The sequence below is a fragment of the Podarcis erhardii genome, assembly GCF_964252035.2.
Source record: "Podarcis erhardii genome assembly, chromosome: 12".
NCBI classification, from domain to species: domain Eukaryota; kingdom Metazoa; phylum Chordata; class Lepidosauria; order Squamata; family Lacertidae; genus Podarcis; species Podarcis erhardii.
This window is the reverse complement of record NC_138513.1, coordinates 20,460,126-20,475,528: the sequence shown is the minus strand read 5'-3', so window position 1 is coordinate 20,475,528 and position 15,403 is coordinate 20,460,126. Positions and strand designations below refer to the sequence as shown.

General features: G+C 39.3%; 1 protein-coding gene across 3 annotated transcripts in view; it reads left to right on the top strand.

Annotated features, from left to right (window-relative positions):
• The window catches only part of CACNB2 (calcium voltage-gated channel auxiliary subunit beta 2), a 133,510-nt gene that overhangs the window by 5,161 nt on the left and 112,946 nt on the right, over nucleotides 1-15,403 (top strand). For all 3 annotated transcript variants that reach the window (XM_081882087.1, XM_081882088.1, XM_081882085.1), the window contains exon 2: nucleotides 4,507-4,599. In XM_081882087.1, coding sequence (XP_081738213.1) covers nucleotides 4,507-4,599 — 93 coding nt within the window. The remainder of the gene's footprint in view (nucleotides 1-4,506; nucleotides 4,600-15,403) is intronic.

Genomic DNA, 15,403 nt, shown 5'->3' with positions numbered 1-15,403 from the left:
TTATTTAGTTGCTGTATATTTAATACTTGCTTTGGATTGCCTTCTGAAAATATAAGGCAGCGTAGAATGCTTTTAAATAAAAGCATAAGTTTTATATAAAAATAATTAACATCTTAAAAAAACAACCCATGTTGCCTGTTTAATTAGAATTAATCAATTATGTAGGGACATAGGAAGTTATAGGAGTCAGGCTATTAGTCCCATCTAGCTCAGTATTGTTGACACTGACTGGGTTTAAAGCAGCAGTCCTTCCCAGTCCTATCCCGAGATGTGAGGCAAATCATATGTTCTTACACTGAGCTACATATGTTCCCCAAATCCATAAATGGTTTTGGCCCTAGTTTTCACTAAGCACAATATTTTAGTAAACATTATTTAACTAGCATCTAATGAACAGGACCAAACTACATTTAGAAGATTGCTGGCATCCATCTGTCTCAAGAGGCAATGGAGTGTGCCACCAGGGCTGAACACAAACTGCTGGAGAATCACAGTGCCTGCTGTGGCTATGGAGACTGGTAACTCGTAATTCCTGCCTCCCGCATTGTTTTTTGCAGTGTCAGCAGCACCAAATTTACCTTTCTGGGGTGTAAGCATGGGGCAGTGTGTACGGAAATTCTGGGCTTCCCAGATGGCAAGATGTCTCTCAAGGCCTCATTGATGTGGTCCAAAGGAAAGCAGAGCACCAGCTTGACTGCAGGAGTTGCGAGAAGGAAGATAGGATGCATGTATTGCTATGTTCTTAATTTGACCCTGTTTTGTCAAAATTGGTGTCGGGGGGCGGGGGGACATCATTACACTCTGGACAACCTTTGTAAACGGAGTTAGTACAAATGGATTTTAATTTTGTTGTTGTTGCTTTTGATCTTTCAGCATGTTTGCCATCATTTTCAAACCTTGGGAATAACAATAACAAAAAACCCATTATCCATAACATTCTCCCAAAGGTTCTTTAGGATACACAAGCTTTCTGTACATTGGGCTGCTTTGAGTGAGTGAGCTGCATTTTTAAATGCCCCTGCTAGGGAACAGACCCTTCTGCATATAAACAAGCATGACAGTAAAAAAAGGAAAAGCATGTTTGTCAGGATGTATCCTGACATACAATCCCTATCTGCAGCTTGAAGCAGCATAGCCTAGGAAACCTTTATCACTTGATTGTGCTTGTTTTATAAATTGGCATTGAATGTCTTTTATTTTTAATTTGACTTAATTTCCCTGGTTGGAAAATATGTATTTTATGGCAGAACTTTCCAACATTTCCCGTTGGTGACACACTTTTTAGACATGCATCATTTTGCGACACAGTAATTCAGTTTTACTATCAAACTGGAGGTTAAACTAACCCCTTTCCAGCTCCGGGAGGAGCACAGGGGGTGTTCACACGACACGCCTACACACTACAGCTGACACACTAAAGTGTCGTGACACACTGTTTGGAAAGCTCTGATTTATTGGTTTGTAATATAATGTATATAATATGGCTATTATAACTCCATATTGCACACTTCTAATGTTGTTCTGCTAGTTGAAGCTTATCCCTGCCCTCCTTTTGGATTTACACCTTTTGTTCATCCTTGTTCTCTTTATTCTGGCACCATTACCTCTGACAGTGTAATCTCAGTAACATATATTCATAACAATAAAGAACTCTTCTCCCAGGCCTCAGGGAGGGTAGAAATTCATGGCAGAGCTTAATTGAAATAAATTACTAGTGTCTCCTCTTTAATTAGCCATTTTCCTTATTTATTTATTTTTATACAGCTCCTGGTACTTTAGCAGTTACTTTGTGTTTTTTCCTTAAGCTTGCTACTCCTGATGGTCTCTGTGTTTCTAATTTGGAGCTATTTTCTTTCCTTTTCTTAAATAATCATAGTCTTCTAATTTCCCCCTTATAAGTACATCTTAACATTGCTAAAATTAGATTTCTAAATACGACGGTCTCTGGTTTGAGTAACCTCTTGAACGTTTACATTTTGTCATAGCTTTTTAATTCCTACTTGTTGAGAAATATGCATACCTTCGGAGCCCTGTTTTTCCCCTGAAGTCTTGTCAGTGCCTTATCTGAGTAGCTAACTTCCTTATGTTTTTATTTCCAGTCCCTCTTGTGTAGCTTTCATATTTTTATACAATCACATTCATTGCGCCATAAAGTTAAGCTATGTATTGCTAGATTTTCACAGCTAGGTCATGAAACAGTGGACCCCTTGATTCCGTTTATGACATTTAATTGAAGGGATACTGCTTTAAACAATAGCTGTGAAAAGTTGTATTTGAATATTAACCAAGCTAAACTTTTTTGGACTAGTAACCTCCTAATAATCCAAGGAGGATATTATTGTATAACTACTTGCCTTATTACTCTTTTACACTTGTGGAGAAGAACAATTCTTCTCCTTTAACTTTTTAAAAATCGTTTTCAGTATGTTTGGTAAGTCAATTTTACTATGTGTGTATTAATGTAGTATGTATAAAAATTGACCTAGAGGGAACCAGGAGAGCATCATGGCTGAAGCACTGCCCTAAAGCACCATTTTCTGTGATGTTTACCTATTGCTTTGATTTTTTTCCCTTTAATGTTGGTATTATATATTATAAGTGCTACAACACTACTGCCTGCATGCAGCAGGGAGTGTTCTCTCTAATGCCAGAAGCTGATATCTATTCCAATGTATAATCTTAAGAACTCAATAAACATCCAGTAGTAAACTATCTTCTCTGTGATTATTCATTTGCCTTTTATTATTACCGTATTTTTCACCCTATGAAGGGGTGAATGAAGGGGAAATGTGTGTGCGTCCTATGGGGCGAATGCAAGCTCCTTGGCTTCAGCGATAGCAACGCGAAGCCTCCGAAGCCTGCGCTCCGGAGGCTTTGTGTTGCTTTCGCTGAAGCCAGGAGAGTCTGCTCTTTGAGGCTGGTGGTGGGGGAAAGCAGCGCTTCCCCCCATCACCAGCCCCAGAGGATCGGGGGGCAGCGGGAAGGCGCGTGACGCCTTTGCGCTACTCTCCAACCTGGTTTGGAGGCTGGCGGTGGGGGAAAGCAGCGCTTCCCCCCATCGCCAGCCCCACAAGCTGGGGGGGGGCAGCGGGAAGGCGTGCAACGCCTTAGCGCTGCTCCCCGACCCGGCTTTGAGGCTGGTGGTGGGAGAAAGCAGCGCTTCCCCCCACCACCAGCCACACAAGCTGGGTCAAAAAGCCTGTGCGCTCTTTAAAGGCTGTGCAGCTTCTGCGGGCTTTTCTATGAGGTGGGGGAATTCCCCCATCTCGTAGAAAAGACTGCAGGAGCCGCGCACCCTTTAAAGAGTGCACCGCTCTTGGGGGCTTTTCCCCAAGGAGGGAGAAGGGACTGACTGGCTGAGTCAGTCCCTTCTCCCTCCTGTAGGCTTTTGCGGGAGATGGGGGAATTCCCCCACCTCCCACAAAAGCACGCAGAAGCCGCACACTCTTTAAAGGATGCACGGCTTCTGCTCGCTTTTCTACAAGGGGGAGGAATTCCCCCACCTCGTAGAAAAGCCCGCAGGAGCCGCGCACCCTTTAAAGAGTGTGCCGCTCTTGGGGGCTTTTCCCCGAGGAGGGACAAGAGACTGACTGGCCGTTTCAGTCCTTCCTGGTCGAAAAGCCCGCAGGAGTCGCTGCGTGGGGGGGGAAATCATATTTTTTTCCTTAATTCCCCCCCCTCCCTGAAAACTAGGTGCGCCCTATAGGGCGAAAAATACGGTATTTAATATTGTGTTTGAAGAACTGTGAGTGGAAAGAAAATAGCTCTAGTTACAGGTAGGTAGCCGTGTTGCTCTGCCGTAGTTGAAACAAAATAAAATAAATAAAATAAAATTCCTTCCAGTAGCACCTTAGAGACCAACTAAGTTAGTTATTGGTATGGGCTTTCCTGTGCATGCACACTTCTTTGGATACACTGAAACATAAGTCACCAGCCCCTTATATATAGTGAGAGGGTGGGGAGGGGTATTACTGAGAAGGGTGGTGGGAATGGATGGTTGGCTGATAGGTCTGGTAAACCTGTTGATGACTGTTAACAACTGCAATTGGTCTTACAGGAAAAAGCAAGGGGTGAGATGGCTAAAAATAGCTTTATCATGTATAATGAGATAAGAATCCAATGTCTCTATTCAGACCAAGTCTCTCCATGGTTTTAAGTTTGGTAATAAGTTGCAATTCAGCAACTTCTTTTTCCAGTCTATTTCTGAAATTCTTTTGTAATAAGACAGCTACTTTGAGATCTTGTATAGAATGTCCTGGGAGACTGGAGTTTCCCAGGAACTGGTTTCTCCGTCTTGTGATTCCTGTGCTGTTCATTCAGCACAGTTGGGCAAACACTTGTGTAAGGGGTTTGTTCACTTTGTGCTATAATATGTAGATTCTGGTGCCTGGCTAATTTCTAAAGCTGGCATTTGCTAATATAAAAAATTTAATAATATGTTGAGTATTTGTGTCTGCTTGATATATAGACATGTATGCATAAAGTAATAACTTTTCTTTTTAACAGTCTTACAGCAAAGGTGCAAGAAGAAAACACCGATTCAAAGGTTCAGATGGGAGTACATCTTCTGACACTACCTCTAATAGTTTTGTACGGCAGGTATGTTATTTCCTCCACTTTCCCCAATGGTGTATTATTGTGTTGTGTATAATCAAAACCAAAGGTGATATGGTGGTAACTGTAGAATATATAATTTCATGTTGATGCATCCTGTGAAGCTTAAAAGCCCATATATATTCACAGTAGATCTTATTACAAGTTGTTTTTTTCTGTTCCTTAGGAGTGTTGAAGACCAAGGCAAAGCACTATAATTGAATAGGTAGATTCCTGGCTTGTAGATTGAGTATATAGATTCCTGGCTTAAATATGCATTTAATTCCTGTTGGATACAATAGCATAGGCAGTGCCCCCCCCCCCCCCGTTTACACGGGGGTTACATTCCGAGGTACCGCAATGCTAGTGAAATCATGTATACTGTAATTGAAACTCATTGAAAAAGTCTGCAAACACCCCGTTCCTTCCCTGCCCTGCCCCTGTTCTGCCCTTTTAGAGACATTTCAGTGATGTCTTTATAATGTTTCATGGCCACTTCCAGGTTCAGCACTATGCGCGTATGCACAGTTGTGCACATATTGGAGCTGAAAGAGCAACTCTTGCAGTCATCAAGACTTTGTGGATTTCAGGCTCCAGTGGTTTCAGTAATACTGAAACAAAGCAGGTGTGGATGTCATCAGTCCTTGGATGGGAGATGACTGTACCTTCTGAACATAAATGTAATATATATAAAGTAATTTGACGATACTTCTGTATCCTTGAACATTTCAAATTCAATATTTTAAATTTGGGGGCCAAACTAGATAGGATGTTAATCAGCTTTGCATGCCCGGTTATTTTTTAACAAATAGATGCTTGCTATCTGTAATGGGAAGAAAACTCCCAGTAGCGCCAGTGGGAGTGTTATGCCCATTGTGGATAGTAGGCACAGGCCTTGACAATTTTGCATTGGAACTGCAGCAGGGGGTAAAACATTAAAGCCTCCCCTCCCCCATTCTGTGCTGGCTATTTGTTTAAGAAAATATATGTGCAGGACCAGATTACATGTTATTGCTTTGGGTCTGGCCCCAAATCCAACTTGTCTGAAATAATTGCAAAGGAATTATACTAAGATATTTATAACAATTTCAAGGAACAGTTTGATCAACAATATCAGAGTGGACTGGTGCTTTATGCTGAAGGAGTGTAGTGGATCCAGCTCTTAATAGCATCATCTTGAGACTTTGATAATGTATAATAGATAATATAATTGATATTACAACAGAGCACATTCTGTACACACCTACACAAAATACCACTTTTTAACTTATTTGGCTCAGTTATGTAGCTTTTTTGAATGGAAAATAAACTATCTTTTCAGTATGGATTAAACAGCAGTAGCAGTTTGTTTTACCATGATGATATATGGGTATTTGAAGGAAGAACTCCTGTACTGAGTTACTTACCTGAAGGCATACATAGTTTTTTGTACTCTGTTGTAATCTATTTTATTTAATTAATTAGATTCAATTTATTTTTCTGTAGGCGTTTGACTAGTACTGATGGTGATGATGATGATGATGATGATTTAGAGAAGTCCATAACTTTAACTTTCAACTGTTTGGGTAATGAGATTAGATATGGAAACATAGTTCTTAAGTTTGCAAAATTTCAAAATAGTTTACTTTCAAGTGATTTTTTTGTCTGACTATGATTTCATGTTAAGCGTTTCAAGTAGATCACAGCTATATAATTATTAAAAAGACTTATAAAAGTACAGATCAAGTAAACTAAATTGTGCAAGCAAAATCACTTTGATGAAAGGCACATAACTGTTATAAAGCAATTCTATATGCTATTGGTACTTTATATAAAAAGTTATCCTTGTGAGCCTTGTATTCAGATCTTATTTTAAAGCCTGATGTTTATTAAAAAGAAGCAACCTTATTTAAAAATCACTTTTGTAAATATTAAGGTGTGATAAAGACTACAAGCTAGATGGGCTGCTTTAGACCAATATTTTCAGTGTAGCCCCACAGTGTTTAAATACTGGCAGGATGCCTATTACACTGTGTTCAGTCACAAACAGGGTTATAAATAATGGCAAAGTGAATTTATTATCCATGTGATTTTCTGTAGAGGTCTTTTCTGCCTTTAGCACTGCTTTACACATGATGAATTGTGTACTTTGATATCATTCCCAAGGAGGAAATTACTTGTATCTTTCATTTCCAATACCATGAGTGACAAAATGTGCACATCTTTTTCTTTGTGACTCACTCATCAGAGAGGCCTCATTAGCAACAGGTTCCCAAAACATGCATTTGTTGACTGCATATACATAATAATGGAAAGAAATGATTATATAATAGTTAATAGGAGAAAACTGGCAGATGACACAAGCTACAGAAAAATAGGTTCAAACCCCACGGCACATAGTCAGAATTTGGTAAGGACTATTATCCAGGAGGCTATGGAACTGGGTTACCTATCGGATAAGGTAGGACAATTTTTAATACAATCTCATCCCGTGTACGAGTTTCTTACCTTTTACTAAAGGTACACAAACCTGAGAGACTGCCTCCTGGTCATCCAATTTGTTCCAGCACAGGTTCACTCCTGGTACTCTATCGAAATTTGTTGACCATTTTTTACAGCTTCAGGTTAGTTAAGTCAGATTCATATATTAAGGATATGGCACATTTCTTTCAAATTATAGAACAACATACAGTTATTGAATCAAACATTCTAGTCATTTTAGATGCACAGTCTTTGTACACATCTATTCCCTTGGATGAAGCAAGGTTAGTTCTGGAGGATACTCTAAATGCTCGGAAGTCTTTGGACCCCCCCCCCCACCTTCTTCCTGATGGAATTAATTGACTTGATTTTTGAAAAGAATTATTTCAGATTTGGCCATGATTTTTATTGCCAAATTAGAGGTATTTCAGTCGGCTCACCATTTGCCTCTAGTGTGGCAAATTTATTAATGTATCAGTTTGAAAAACAATGGATCTTGGATCCCAACACTAACCCTTATTTCCATGGCATTGAGTTATATAAATGTATAGATGACATATTTATTATCTTTTCCAATGAACCACATTTGGATGCCCTGGACAATTGGCTTAATTCAGTTCATCCCACGATTAAGTTTAGTTTGCAACATAACAGACAGGTCATCTCCTTTTTAGACAAGATCATATATAGGAGCTCCAATGGGCAATTGAATGTTACATTTTTTACTAAATTTACAGATAAAAATTCCTTTTTAAGATATGACTCCTTTCATCTATGACGCTTAAGAAACAGTCTCCCTTTCAGACGAATGATTAGACTCAAACGGAACTCAATCTGGGGAATTATTAAGAGACTCCAGAATATTAGCTAAACAATTTCAAAATAGAGGATACCCTGATCACATCATCAACAATACAGTCAGGAGAGTGTTCAGTATTAATAGGGAGCAACTTTTTCAAAAACATTTGGAAATTGGATGCATTTGGAAATTGAACATACAGCCTTTGACGTATAGCAAGAGACTATGAGTTTGTGGGTAAGAAGCTGAAGGGCTTTGTGGCCCAGGGTTTTTTAAAATTATTGCTTCCTGTTGAAGACTGTAGCCCAGGAAGAGAGGAAAATACTGGTAGTAAGCCACTGGCTGTTCAGGTGTTTTCATCAGGAAAGGTTTGCCTTCTTGGAGCATGGCCTCTGCTTCTTTGAGGAAGGACTTCCAGCAAGAGATGGGTTGCACCTCGCAGCAGTTGGCAAGAATGTGTTTGCTAAGAGTCTTGCAAACCTGATCAGAAGAACTTTAAACTAAATCCTGAGGAGGAGGGAGACAGTATTATAGATGACAGGGGAACACCTGGTACTGGGAATAATCGCTTCATTGATGCACAGGAAACTGAGTTGTTGCTCGAGAAACCTGCTAAAGGATAGGACGCTACAAGAAGGAAGCAGCTGGACTTGTGGTTTTAGTTTTCTCTATTCTAATACTCAGAGTATGGAGAACAAGCAAGACGAATTTGAGCTCTAAATGCAGAATGGCAAATATGACCTAATATGCATTACTGAAACCTGATGGGATGAGACTCATGACTGGAAAGTAGGAATTGAGGGGTATAACCTGTTAAAAAGGAATAGACCAAACAGGGAGGAGAAGTAGCATTATGTGTAAAGGATGTGTACACTTGTGAAGAGATACATGTCCTGAAGCATGGAGGACAGACAGAGAACATATGTACAGGTAAAAATTATAGGAGTGGGAAACTACTATTGTAGCAGTGGGTTTGCTGTAGACCTCCAAGTCAGACAGAAAACTTGAGTGATACATTCCTACAGCAGATTACCAAACATTCAAAAAGGAGAGAGCTAGTAGTCATGGGAGACTTCAGTTTTTCTGATATCTGTAGGAACTCAAACTCTGCCAAGAATGTAAGGTCCAACAAATTCCTCTGTTTCCTCACCGACTATTTCATTTCTAAGAAGAAGCAACAAGGTGATCATCTATATTCAACCTGGTCCTAACCAACAGAGGAACTGATCAATGAGACATTCCCCGCATGTTTGCACTCCTGTCTTAGCAACGCCTACACTGGCTTGGTCATGTCCACAGAATGGAAGATGCCAGGATCCCCAAGGACATGCTCGATCCATAGCAGTGACCAGAGAAGGAATGGCTTCTGGGAGGAGCACAGAAAGAAGAAAAACCATGGTGCACCTGCAGTAGCACAACTGGATGCCTTCATCTACCCTAGCTGCAATAAAGCATCTGTCTCCTACATCAGTCTCTACAGTGACAGCAGGCGCTATATCCTTCTAACAGTGAGATCTCACTCTCAAATGTGCACTCCTCCATAGTCTCTTGAGACAGATTGATGCCAACAAGATTTGGAGCACAGGATATCTTTTATTTCACTCGCTGTCAAAAAGGGTGCTGTGTTCACAGTGATCTAAGCATTATCTTTTCCCTCTGTTTCCCCCCTCAGCTCTCTGGATATGAAAAAATAATTGAAAGTCATGTGACAAATTGAACTATTCTTCACAAGACTTTCTTCAAGAAAGAAATGATATGATCAACATACACAAATATTACATTTTTTCTCCCTACTGATTTAACTTTTCATCAGCTATAGTGTTTAAATTTTGTGTAGTTATAATGTTGGTTCTTTAAATATGTCTACCCTGACCTAGAAATGTCATACAGAGTGCTAACCTAGGGGACTGGGTTGTAAGGCCAAATTTAAGAATATCATTAAATTCAGGTTTCGAATTTAATGACTAGCTTTCTCTTCTAAAACAGGACTTAGAAACTGGCCAATACCAGCAGATTTTCAACTTGCTTTGCAAAACATATGTTAAATTACCTATAAAAATCCTTTTTGCATTTAGAAATTGTACACAAAGGCCATATTATTGCAAAAATTATATGAAAATGTTCATCCAGTTTATTCCCTTTCCACCTATTCTTCTCCAGTTCACTAATCCGCATTCCAAAAAGTTTTAATTTCCCTGCATAGCTATTCTGACAATTTTTATATCCAAGGAGTAGGATAATTTGTTTTTATCTCCACTGACCATTTCCATTTTCATCTCAGCAGGAAAGCAATTAAGAAAGTAATACTGAGGTCAGGCTGTTCTCTTGGCAGTAAAAAAAATGCACAGAAAGTGCTAACATCTTCCAGACATTGCCAGACAATGAAGTTTTATTTTCATTATTTTATTTTCTTCCATTTATATCCCATCTTTCTTCCATTAAGAAAGTGAACACATAGTTCCCAGGTGGTCACCTACCCAGTCACTGGTCAGACCTATACCTGCTTAGCTTCAGCAAGATAATAGGCTAATGTGTCTGAGACAAGCTCATGTACTCTTTGACAAATTATTGCCTCTCTTGCTGTTTAGTCAAGGGGAAATGAATCATATTGCAAAAAATGTCTGAAGATAGGAAAGCAACCCCTGAGGAGGAGAAACGTGGCCTACTTGTACCTTGGCAACACCATCACTACTTTTACTATCATTTTCAGCACCCATCAGCATAACTGTTGGTGGCGTTGAGGAAGGGGGTTTTATGGTGATAGAAGAATCAAGCCAGGCTAAACAAAGAAGTGATTTGGGGAGGAATTAGCAGCCAGCAGCTCACATTAGCTCAACAAATTAGAGGTTTCACTGTTGCAACTGCCACAAAATCCCCTAGTTATTTGTAATATATGGAGTTCTGCTTTTAATTCCAGTGATACATGGATTGTATCTCTAATTTCATGGGGCTTCATTCATTTCCTGAAATACCTTGAATGTCACAGACAGATGATCCATTGAATTACCGTATTTTTCGCCCCATAGGACGCACTTTTTCCCCTCCAAAAATGAAGGGGAAATGTGTGTGCGTCCTAAGGGGCGAATGCAGGCTTTTGCTGAAGCCTGGAGAGCGAGAGGCATCGGTGCGCACCGACCCCTCTCGCTCTCCAGGCTTCAGGAAGCTATCCGCAAGCCTTGCAAGCCCGGCGGGAGTTCCCGCGGGCTCACAAGGCTTGCGGGCAGCAGCCTGCAGCCTCGGCGAGTGTCCGCAAGCCTTGTGCGCCCGGCAGGAGGCCCTGCCGAGCGTGCGAGGCTTGGGGCGGCAGCTTGCCGCCCCAAGCACGTGGAGCCCTCCGGAGGTCTCCCCGTGCTTCGGGCGAGTGTCCGCAAGCCTTGCGCGCCTGGCGGGAGGTCCTGCCGGGTGCGCGAGGCTTGGGGCGGCAGCCTGCCACCCGAAGCACGCGGAGCCCTCCGGAGGGTGCCCCGTGGTTCGGGCAGGTGTGCGCAAGGCTTGGGGCGGCAGCCGCGGCTGGGGGGGAAATATTTTTTTTTTATTCATTCCCCCCCCCCAAAAAAACCCCGAGGTGCGTCCTATGGGCCGGTGCGCCCTATAGGACGAAAAATACGGTATCTTTTATATTTTAGAAGGTTCATCAGCCATGTTGGGCACAAACTTGCCACTTGTTGGTGAATGCCCAAGCACACCCTTTGCGCTGGTTGATTCCTGCTGACTGAAACTACTCTAATTACAAGACTAACGATCAAGTATCCATGTCAGCCTTCACTGAGAACAACTAGAGGATTGTGGGGAAAGTTGTTGTAGAACTAGTTTACTTTTGCTGCATTGTTACTCTCTTGTCAGATTTCAGTGACAGTTTTGGTTCCATAACAATGATAGACTAAGTAATAGAATTACACATACACATACGCTTACCCTTGATTTTTTTATGGTTTTGATCTTTTATTTTCTTATCCACCTAATATGATTTAGGTCTTTCTCAGTTCTCCTTGTATTTTAATGTTCTCCTTAGTGGAGCATTAGAACTAAATATAAAAAGAGGAATACAACAAAAGGCTTTCGTTTCACATAGGTGTCAGTACTAGGTTCAGGTGTCTGTTTTCTAGCTCTCTTTGATCCTATCACCTTGACACAAACTTAATACTTGGACACTCACACTTAAATGTTTGTGAGGAAAGTTGTCTGCCCTGTTTTATGCGTTCAGAATGGCAGAAGACTTTGTTGAAGAAACCTCCAATGCTGAAGAACTATGGAATTCAAATGAAGCAGAAAATACAGATACTGATATACAGAATACAGATGAAAAACAAAATGCAGATACGGTTCCAAATACTGAGGAACTGCAAAATAAAGATGAACAAGAAAGCAAAGAAGAACCATCAAATAAAAATGAAAGTGAGAATGCAAAGGAAACTCTAAATCCTAAACCTGAAAAAGAAAAGGTAACTGAAATGTAATATTTATGCATTGCTTTATTATTTTAATAGATTTTTTTATGACTAGGTTGTCATACTTTGAACTTTTGGGAGGAGAACTACACTTGAATTACATAGATTGGGGAAAAGAGATATGTTGTCTGGGCAAAAGCTTCATGAAAAGTATAATATGTAGCAGAATCATCTGAGTATTCAAGGAACAGTAAGGTAGATGGTTTGTTTATTTATTTTTTTAAAAAAGATACAGATTCTGAGTGAAAACTTGTAATTTTCATTTATTGGATGATAAATTATTTATAATTTGAGGGAGGGTTATAAATGCTGGTGCTCATTATGCAACTGATTCTAAATGAGCCAGGCTCCCTTTCAAGAGACCTTGATTTTGTGAGACTGAGAATATTTCTTACAGATCTCTCTGTTTTCCTTTAATTCATATTAGTACATTTTAAGTTGAGATGAAAATACTTTAGTGGTTCCTCTTGAGAAAAGCATATTCCATTAGTATTCTCCTTTTTTATATATAGCAAAATCAATTTTAAAACAGACAATAGTTGTAATGGCTTTTAAATACATTTCTATTGCAGTTTTGAATTAATGGTGTTCCTTTTTTTTCTTTTTCTGTTGAAAGACATTAAAGAACCATCCCTAAAAGCAACAGAATGCTATCATTAACAGGGCAGAAAGTTCATTCCTTCGTTTTAAAATGCTTCTGCCTTTTTAGGAATATGAAGACATAAACATACAGCACATAATTAAATCTAAGCACTTGCATAATAGGATAGCACATTTGTATGGTAGTTCTTGAACTTTTAAGATAATGTTTTGGTTACGAACATTTCATCTGATATAGAACAGACTCTGTTTGATGACAGAAAGCGGAAAAATGTTCCAATCTGAAGCTTGGGTGGATGCTTGTGCTATCTTCTATTGGGATTCTATCAGATTGCTCTGAAAGTCATTGGTTCTGTTAAAATGTTCTGCCGTGGACAAATCAGTAGGTTTGGATGGCACTATTTTTATATCTGAAATATTTCAAATTTTCTATGATTGCTATCAAGTCATTCGGTAGAAAAATAATTTCAAATAAAAACCGGTATTAAACTAACATTAATGATGTTAGGACCAAACTGTATGTTATTCAACATATCCATGACTGGATCCCTCAGCTTTTCTTTTCCCCAGCCCAATCAAATTAAGCTATACCTCCTTCTATAGTGATGTTTCACTGATAGAGTTGGCAGCCCTCTGCAACTTCTTTTCATGGAAAGTTAAAATGTGGCCCACCCAGTTCAGCATCCTTTTATCAATGGGAAGTCCAAAAGTAAGGCAAGGACTTCACATCCTCCAATATGGATATCTAGTGCTCCAAGTCTCTACTCAACGCATATCATGCATGTTCTGTTTGAAGGGCTATTATTCTGTCATGAGGGCAGTAGAGTGGTGTCTCCCAGTGTGGTCTGCAAGCGGCATGGCTCAGTGTCCTCCTAGTATGTAAAAAGAAAGACTGGTTGCCAGAAACACTGGCAAATGGCGTACCTACACTTCTCCTTCTTGTCAGAACTTCTAGAAAAGTACCTGATGAGCCTTCCCTCCTGCCATCAGATTTGTATGGGTTGTACCATCAATTGTTAAAATAGAATTTATATTTTGTATTGTCTGCTAAGGAAGCATTCTCATATTTTTTAATGTTTTGTTGCTAATGGTTAGGAATAATCCCTGATTATGAGAGACCAATCTATGAGCTGTGAGTCAGCAGAGAAGTTCAGATCTGAAAAATTCTAAATATGAAAGAGACTGCAGAGTATTTGCTATGGGGTGGCTACATAAAGAATATAAACTTTGAGGCGTTTTATGCTGTACTTGAAAATAAGAGTGCTGTATTCAGCTTATTTGGGTAATTTTAAAGTAAACATGTCTTCCATTAGGCCAGAATTTAGTAAACTGTAGAGTGACTGTGATCTGTTCGAGACTACTACTGCCTCAAACATTACTGAATAGATACTGTTTGCATAAGTAAGTACTGAAACATTTATATTCCACAGAGTGGTGTAGATTTCTATCTTCAACTATTTTCCTAGAACAGCAGTTGCTTACCGTTCTGTTATGCCACTACAAAATTGCCCTTGGGAAAGAAAAAGAGAAAAACAAAGGCACAAAAGATCAGTACAGTCTTTGTTTATCTTATTACAGATGATAAGTTACATTTGGGACCTTTGAATAGAAAACTCCCATGCCACTTAGCAAACTGCCTGTTATATCCCTTGAGTTTAAAAACCAATTTTCTTGAGTATGAGAATTCTAAGGAAAACGAATCATATAGGTGGATATAAATGACTGCCAAACATTTTTTTTATATAATAATTTTTATTAAATTTTTAAACAATAAACAACAACATACATAAAAACATGTTCTTTTTCATTAACCACATTTCATTCTCATCTTTGGACTTCCTCACATCTCTTGTTCCTGCACTCTAAACACATAAATTTTTCTAGCAAATTATTTACTTAGTTCAATTTATATTATATAATTGTCCAATATTGAATCTCAAATTTTAGAGTTTAAATAACTCTTATTCTTTAAAAGTTAATTCTAGGATATTTTTTATCCAAAATTTGTCTTATCTTTCAATTACATTTAAATTTATATTCCTTGTTACTAATTTATTGGAGCCATATTGTTACGAATCTTACATCTTTCTTAACATTCATACAATTTACAATATTTTTGTAAATAGTCCTTAAATTTCTTCCCCTCCTCCTCCACCAGTTCCTCTCCGAGGTCTCGGATTCTGCCCGTCATTTCTGCCAGTTCCATATAGTCCATCAGTTGCATCTGCCATTCTTCCAGTGTGGGCAAATCTTGGGTTTTCCAGCCTTTAGCAATGAGTATCCTTGCTGCTGTTGTGGCATACATAAAAAAAGTTCGGTCCTTCTTTTGCACACTCTGGCCGACAATGCCCAAAAGGAAGGCCTCTGGTTTCTTAGGGAAGGTATACTTAAATACCTTTTTCAGCTCATTATATATCATTTCCCAGAAGGTCTTCACTCTAGGACAGGACCACCAGAGGTGAAAGAATGTTCCTTCAGCTTCTTTACACTTCCAACATTTGTT